This window comes from Penicillium vulpinum, assembly GCF_028829585.1.
Source record: "Penicillium vulpinum strain IBT 29486 chromosome Unknown utg000004l_segment0_segment0, whole genome shotgun sequence".
Lineage (NCBI taxonomy): Eukaryota > Fungi > Ascomycota > Eurotiomycetes > Eurotiales > Aspergillaceae > Penicillium > Penicillium vulpinum.
In genome coordinates, this window is record NW_026643244.1 from 4328229 (window position 1) to 4336314 (window position 8086).

General features: G+C 48.3%; 4 protein-coding genes across 4 annotated transcripts; 2 read left to right on the top strand and 2 right to left on the bottom strand.

Annotated features, from left to right (window-relative positions):
• Nucleotides 1-528: 528 nt before the first annotated feature.
• N7479_010147 (uncharacterized protein) lies at nt 529-3188 on the top strand (the record flags this gene model as incomplete). The annotated part of the gene is made up of 2 exons (XM_057257840.1): nt 529-696; nt 1071-3188. The coding sequence occupies 2 exons, from the start codon at nt 529-531 to the stop codon at nt 3186-3188; spliced, it is 2286 nt and encodes a 761-aa protein (XP_057105298.1).
• A 491-nt stretch (nt 3189-3679) lies between these two features.
• On the bottom strand, nt 3680-5017 carry N7479_010148 (protein-lysine N-methyltransferase; the record flags this gene model as incomplete). Its single annotated transcript, XM_057257841.1, has 4 exons — nt 3680-3801; nt 3866-4001; nt 4052-4606; nt 4784-5017. 4 exons carry the CDS (start codon nt 5015-5017, stop codon nt 3680-3682), a joined length of 1047 nt encoding a protein of 348 aa, XP_057105299.1.
• A 269-nt stretch (nt 5018-5286) lies between these two features.
• On the top strand, nt 5287-5974 carry N7479_010149 (40S ribosomal protein eS24; the record flags this gene model as incomplete). The annotated part of the gene is made up of 3 exons (XM_057257842.1): nt 5287-5363; nt 5566-5813; nt 5898-5974. 3 exons carry the CDS (start codon nt 5287-5289, stop codon nt 5972-5974), a joined length of 402 nt encoding a protein of 133 aa, XP_057105300.1.
• Nucleotides 5975-6898: 924 nt separating this feature from the next.
• N7479_010150 (uncharacterized protein) lies at nt 6899-7792 on the bottom strand (the record flags this gene model as incomplete). The annotated part of the gene is made up of 2 exons (XM_057257843.1): nt 6899-7490; nt 7758-7792. 2 exons carry the CDS (start codon nt 7790-7792, stop codon nt 6899-6901), a joined length of 627 nt encoding a protein of 208 aa, XP_057105301.1.
• Nucleotides 7793-8086: the final 294 nt, after the last annotated feature.

Consider the following 8086-nt stretch of genomic DNA (forward strand, 5'->3'; position numbering starts at 1 on the left):
CTCCGCCTTTTTTTTTTTTTTTTTTTACTTTTCTTCACTGATATTCCTTTCTGTGGAGGAAGCTATCGATCTCAGATGTCAGTTTGGGCTTCATGTTGATTTACTTCTACTTTCGTGACTCTCTACTTCTTTTGTCAGATTAACTTCTACGTATCTCTTAGCCAGAATGATGAGTCTCCTTTGGGGATTACTTTTGAACCTTCAATTGGGCCTATATAAGTTATCATTATAACACCTTTCAAGTCCTTATGTAGGTACCATTGTTGTATACTTCTTTGTTGACTCTTTGTGATATCAAATTCTATACTTAAGATAGGCGGTGAGGTGTGGGCAATATCAAAGCGGTAAGGCCTCGCGAACACCTGGAGGGCTTATCTCATCCTCGGCTTTGGGTATCTCCGCTTTCTCAGGTCGAATATCGAATGGAGTTTGTGATATTCTGTGATACCTTGAAGTTGCAAAGTTCTCTGATGAACAGGCCTCTCCACACACTCAGCTCCCCAAAGGGCCAAAGGGGCCACATTCTTAATGGATACTCCACATAGCTTCGAGGATCTCAGCATTCCTACCCATTCAAGTCCTTCCACCACCCTACGATGCTGCTGTGGCCGCAAGGATTGTGCTTTGCTCGAGCACAACAATGCAGCTCTGGAAGGATTAGAGAAAGATCTGGAGACTGCCGCCAGGTTAGGTCAGGTACGTATCTTTTTTCAATATAGCTGCCCAAATGATGTTCGTCGTTGGTTGGGTATGAGACGCCAAGCTGTTCCTGGGCTGGCTGAACCATGCATGTTTGTTTGATATATCAATTTATCATTCTTCACAAAACACTTTGTATCTTATTGCTTTTTTTTCGCCCCCTCTTATTTTATAACACTCGGACTACCGAGTGCACATTCTGCATACCTTGTACACATCCCCACACCATTTGGAATCTATTCTGATGGCCTCTCTCGGATCACGATCTCCCATTCTCTCGCACTGTATTGGTGTTCGTCATGGCTACCTTTCATGATCATGCTGCTAAGGCAGGATGTTTTGAGGCATCATCACTGACTTTTGCTCTACAGGCCTTGCTCCACCGCCATGAAAGCTATATGGCTGAAGCGGAGGAGGACCGTCATCGTTTAATCAGCAATATCGATGATCTAGAGCGCGAAAAGCAACGGTTTCAAGCAGAAAATGCGCGTATTATCGAAGAGAATCGCAGTTTGTTAGAGCAACTTGACAGTTTGAATCAAGCGGTCGCCGAGTCTGACGACCATGTCAAGTCCCTAACCGTTACTTTGGAGAACACGGAGGCTGAATTGCGAAGATTGACGGTTGCTGCAACGCGCGCCGCAGAACTTGAGGCGCAATTAGCTCTCATGGAAACAGAACAGTCTAAACTTCAGGAAAGCCTTGTGTCGGTGCATGAAGACGAGAGATCAGCAGTCCAACGGTGGAGACAAGCAGAGAACACACTGCGAGACCTTCATGATCAAGTCGACCGCATCGAGAAAGAGGCACGCGAGGAGAGGGATCGGCATACAGAGCTCGTCCAACGCATGGAACGCAAGAGGGCTGTGGAGCGCGAGCTCGACAATGCCGCGGGGCGTCTCAAAGGCGCCGCTGCCGCCTCCGAACTCAATCGCAACGCTGGCAGTACCAACGTGGTCTCTCGCTTCGTCAAGGATATCTTGCAAGACAACGCCAATTTGCAAGTCGGAATTATGGAACTACGCGACATGCTCCAGAGCTCGAATGAAGAAGTGCAGAATCTACGGGAACAGGTTATCTCTCATCAGCCGCTAGCCGGCGTTGGCGTTGATGAGGACAATACACAGCCAAGGCCTTCCACCACCCTGAGCGAGGAGCTACAAGCGAGGGAAGAACGACGTGTGTCTCAAGAATTCCATATCCATCATCATTTCCATACACCAACCCCAGCTCCAGCTACGAAGAAGGAGAAGAGCACGCTCAATCGTCGCGTGAAGAAACGCCGCCCGGCTTTGGGAAGCCCGGTAGTAATGCACTCTGCGACGCGGGCACACTCGCCTCGAAGAGCACTTCATCGTTCCCAGTCATCTGGATCATCCATGTCAACCATCATGTCGCAAACCTCTGTCTCAATCCCACCTTATTCATCCTCCCGCCGCTGGTCCTCGCAATCATATGCCCCGGACTCGCTAGCAAGCTCTCCTCGGTCCGCGTTCCGGACGTCATCGATATTTGATCGTGTTGAACGTGGTGCTGATTTATCCCAACCTACCAGCCCCGAAAGTGCCGCGTTCTCTTCGCCTTTGATGCAGGCACGGAACCTGAAGGGTCTTGATACGCCATTCCAACCGATCGGTGGCTTCGATAGCCACGATTCACCTGACGACTTATCCGCATTTGAAGATGATTTCTACAGCCGCCAAGACTTCCCGAACACAGGCGATAACTTCGCCAGAGAGCCAGCTATCCCAGAGGAATCCGAACCATCTCCATCAGTGGCATACTTCTCGCCTATGTCAACGACCACCCAAGATGATATTTTTACCATGCATGTACAACCTTCAGCCTTGCGTAGATCTTCTTCTCACGACAGCTTGCTCTCCGTCTCCGTTGCTGGGATGGACATTCATACACCCACAAGTCGCCACAAGCGAATGGGTGACTGGCACCCCGGCATGCGAATTCCTCGACGTATCTTGTCACCCAGTGTCGAACTAATATCCACACCCCCGGTGATCTCAGCCCCGGCCATCACGGCTGATCGTGCAAAGAGCTCAGAGCACACGTCACAGTCATTGCTTGCTTCCATGGCTGCAGGAAAACCCACCAAGTCTGACACAGCATCCATTATATCCACAGATAGCACCAGCACTGGCTCAATCGCAACCCTTGGACCCCGCAAAAGTACAACGTTGGGTCGACGCATGGGAGGCTGGGTCCTAGGCCGCTGGGGCATAGCACCAGTCTCATCTGACAATGAGTCTCCTGATCTGATAGACTCGCCAAACACGTCTGTGGCATCGTCACCTTCTACGTCTACCCCCAAGCCACCCCCTGACCCGCTAGCTCTCCGCTTCAGATACCCAGGTGTGAACCAGAAGGGGCCAATAATGGGCCTGCGGCCTCCGCCTCCTGCTCCGATCTCAATTCATGCGCAAAGCATAGACGAAAACCTGCTACGAGAGAGTCTAGCCGAAGAGGCTGGCTAGATTCCTTCCAGACTAAGTACCTGCATATCGATTGTTCTTTAGCGCCTACACTCGTTTTAATCCTGCATTTATCATTTATATTTTTTACTTTTTTCTTTTACTTTTGCATCCTGCTCTCACGTTTGGTTATTGCATTTCTTGGATTCCTGGTTTGGAATGGCGCGAGTTGCGATGATACCCCTGCTTCCATCTTTGATTCCCTACTTGTCTAGATGATATGGTGTACACTCTTTGGTCCTCGTCACGTTGTATATTTCATACAACAGGATGCTATGGCTTACTTACACTTGACTTCATTGAGTCCTCAATACCATTGGAGTTTTACTCGTCAAGATGATCGAGTTGAACAATTTGCATAGAGTTCCCTCAGAGCTAGTTGTATACTGTAGCAACAAGTTCATGCAATCACTTAACTTTTGCTTCATTTGCATGATATCATATTCTCTATTCTACTCATTACCTCGTGATGTTAGCGCAGTTCAAGTGGCTGCTTATTTCATCCGCGAAATCCGATACGTTCGGATTGGAATGCTGGTCGAATGGAAGAAACCCGTCTGGTCTTCTGATGGTGTAGATTCGAACGGAAGGGTTTCAACAGCGAATGAATTGGTTTCTGTGAATGTTTAGCGCTGCATAAGACATGGCCATGAATGTTGTAGATAAAATTCAAGACTCACCACAAGCATTCAAAAACGTGCGGAAAGTATCCTCATTGCGCAGGGTCGCAGCAATAATAAACTCTTTAATATGGTAGTTCTCGAAAAGATCCCGCACAGTAGACAGGAGTAAGGGAACAAGGTCGGTATCATAGATCTAGTCATGTAAGCACGACAACCAAGTAAACAACCCATAGAGACACCCACCAGATCAGCACCGAGAGCAACATCAAACCTCAGCCCTGTCCCCTCCTCGCCCTCATCAGAACGCAGTCCAGTAAGGTCTTCCGATCTCTCCAATAAAGTCCCCCACTCCCAAACAGCAGGATAGATAGGAATGGACTCGAGCCCATTCAAATTATGCTTGACACAATCACGAATATTGTCAATAAGTACCGGCTCGCGATCAGTAACAACAACAGAGCGTACACCAAGATGGCGTGCACAAACAAGTGACAAGAAGCCTGTACCAGCACCCAATTCAATAACCCGCTTACCGCGCACAATAGCCTCGCCCGCCTCGGATGCCAGGAATGAACCGAGGTGCAGAGCAGCCTCCCATGTTCGATTTCCGGTAGTTCCAGCTGATAGAATCAGACCTCGGGATTCAGAGGTCGTGACAGTGCGTTCTGGACAGTTCCCTGCATTGGGTGTTGGCGCTGTGTACTTGACTAACGACAGCTGCTGCGCTTGTTGCAGCGCTGAGGGTTTCGGCTGCGAGACTAGTGCGCTCCAGCTCTCCATGAGATCATCGTTGATCTCCTGTATTTGAGGGGGAGGGAAGAGGTTAGATAGACTGAATCAAGGAATATAAAAAGTGGGTTTTGCATTGGTGTGAGGTGGATGTATATGGGACAGAAAAGGAAAAGATAGGAAATTCAAAAAAAAAAAAAGAAGAAGAAGCAGAATAGATGGATTTAAACAGATGGGTTGGCATACATCCTCCTCGGGGTTGGTAATTGATTCCTCAATGCGGGAGAGAATCTCTTTCAACACTCGGCTTCGGTAGCTGTCTGGTGGGATGGGAAAGACTGTATTTTCGTTGAACATGCGCTCGTATAAGGCTGCTTGCACGGTTGACTGGATCAACACAGAGCCTTGTGGGAGGTCCAAGTGCAGGAGCTCGACCAGCTGGAAATACTGCGCCGCTAATTTATGAATAGAGTCAGTCATGGTTGTTGGATGGCACATAGTAATGAATTTGATATCACAGATATCATTGGAGCCCGGGCGAGGAGAGTTGATGAGTCAGGAATGAGATAAGCCAGGACTGATCAACACTTTCTGCCTCAGTCATCAAATTTATTAGTCATTAAAGCCTGAGGCAGAAATCCCAAACAGGCTAGCGTCTACCCTAGCCGAGCCCACACCACACGAAAATTGAAAGTTCGACATCCTCAGTGACCCCGTCGACACTTCCTCCATCCAACGCACACACCAAAATGGCCGACACTCCCGTCACTCTGCGGACTCGCAAGTTCATCCGCAACCCTCTGCTTGCCCGCAAGCAGATGGTCGTGTAAGAACCCCCCTGATTTCCCCCCTCGTTTTGGATCTGTGTGTGGGAAATGCATTTGCAGGCGCGCAATATGGAAATTCGACAACAACCCAAGACAATGAGAAAGAGATACAGGAATACAATCGGAACATCGCAACACACACAGAAACAAGCATCGAAGCACCAGAAGACCCCGATCTGACATCTTTTCGCGAATATCTAGGGACGTCCTCCACCCCAACCGCCCCAACGTCTCCAAGGACGAGCTCCGCGAGAAGCTGGCCGATCTGTACAAGTCCAACAAGGACCAGGTCTCCGTCTTCGGTTTCCGCACACAGTACGGTGGTGGTAAGAGCACCGGCTTCGCTCTGGTCTACGACTCCTCCGAGGCCCTGAAGAAGTTCGAGCCCCACTACCGTCTCGTCCGCATCGGTGTCGCCAGCAAGATCGAGAAGGCTTCCCGCCAGCAGCGTATGTTTTTCACATCGTCTCGGCGATTATCAATCGCAGCACATAATATCGTTGTTGCTTTTTGCTAACCTCTTTCCCCTACAGGCAAGCAACGGAAGAACCGTTCCAAGAAGTTCCGCGGTATTGCCAAGGTCAAGGGCCCCAAGAAGAACAAGGATTAAACGCCTCATCTGTAACTATTCGCACGATTCAACATGGACCGACGATGCGGCATGGCGCGATGGGAAAGATTATGGCGGTGACGGCTTTGGCTCTGGAGTTACCTACCTGGGTTTGGTTTGTCCTGATCCAGGTGCGGTCGGTCGTGTGTGGGGGGAGTGGTTTATCTTCCTTTTCAGCGAACATCAGACTAAAATCCAAAATGATGCCCGTTGAATGGTGAAGATCGTGGACGGATACTCTTTTTTCTTCCTGTGCTTGTTGGAGCTGATGATTCCCGAAAAAAAAAAAAGACCTGGCAATCCCCATGGAAATTTAGAACAGGGCGTCAGTGTTGTGGTTCTTTGTATGTTTTTTTGGGGAGGGGGATCATCAGTCTCCGTGAAGACGGCCGGGGTTATGAGAATCCGGGCTTCGGCTGTTTGCCCGGGATGAAATTACATTTTACTTGTTTCTCTTCACTCGGTCTGGTCTTGTAGACTGTACTTGTACGTACGCTTGTACGGGGTCATGTCTGAATCTGGTGTAGTTGGATTTGTAGACTGAAGACCCTCTGCGGCGTAGTCTAGGCTCAGTCTTTATCAAGCCATGCCCCATGCCCCTCCATGGTCTACTTCAAATGCGGAGTGCTACTCCCAAGCCCATTCCTGAATGTCACCATACAACAGAAGCATGTCTAACTCGGACATGGATGTAACAGTTAGCCCTCTTCTTACCCATATCAGAAGGCCAGGTATACAGTGGAGCCTGTTGGCAATAATTTTTGATCTACTAAAACAACGTTCCACGCCCAATTGATTTCACCGTATCACTATATCAATACATCAAGCCAAAGAGAATGAAATGATCATGTGGCCACCCCCTTAGCCAAAAGCCCAATTTGGTCCTCCAAGAACCTCTCCGTTGCAGCCGATTCATTTCTCTGTTCAAGCAGGTACCTCATTTGTCGTCACCGCAGTTAACGCCAGATCTTCGCGGTCGCCAGATAGCAACGTCTCACTTGTGGTTATCTCAGCCGACTTCAAGACATAGGAGTCGCTTGATAGTAGAGCTTCATATCCCGAAGTCGTATTCTCGGTTTCGTCAGATGTAAGTGCATCATTGATTGTTGCCTCAATCGACGTCGAGTCTTCGGGCTCGCCAGATATGGATCCCTCATGTGTCGTCCTCTCGACTAGTATTTTATTTTGGGGATCGCTTGGTGGCGGGGCTTCATCTGGTAGTTTCTCCCCTGAGGTTGAATTCTTAGAGTAGCAAGAAAACGAGGGCTCATTGGTCGTTGTCTCAACCAAGGTCGCATCTCCAGGCGTTGGTATTTTGAATGTGAGATCAAATGTGGTTTTGATAATAGTGAACTCCTTGTCGGACTCTGTAGATGGCTCCTCGGCAAGGGTGCGCCATGCGTTGCCCAGGTTCTTGACGGTTTTTATGAGATTGGGATTGTCCGTAGGAAACAGCGAGAGGTCTGAGAAGCCCAGAAGCCATATCTTTGATTCTGGAGGTATAATCGTGTCAAAGCTGGATGCTAATTATCTCACACTCAGGTGGCTCAGGTTTGGACGGTAGCCATCTAAAGCATTTTATATATGCACGTTTACTTTTTAAGCTATTGAAACGTGGGCGGTTATATGTAACACATTTATGATATCTAAAATCTCTCCGGGCCAATTGTCATCGTAGGAGCTGAGTGATGAAGCATTGTTTCAGTTCTCGGGTTTTCTATTAAAAGAAGCTCTTCACTCAGCAGCATAAATCACGCAACCACCAAGGATCTCCAAGGCCTACCATACTAGTTGTTTCAAGCTGGCGCTAGCTAGCATATATTGTATTCATTCATTTATCTCACAAACTGCACAGAAATGAAATTGATAATCTTGTCTTCGCGCCAGGCTTGCACGGGAATAAACGAGACACATTTATTCGCATGATTGGACAATACAATCCCCGGATAGCCGTCTCAGCAGCTTGGCAAGAGAATAAATGAGGCTCATCTGATCATCCTGCGTAGTATATATAGAGCTATAGATTTGTTCTACGCCATGTCAATCAACAATTCACTCAGCATAATAACACCTGCCTTGCTGTTCACGCTTCTTGTATTTGTTAGATTACTA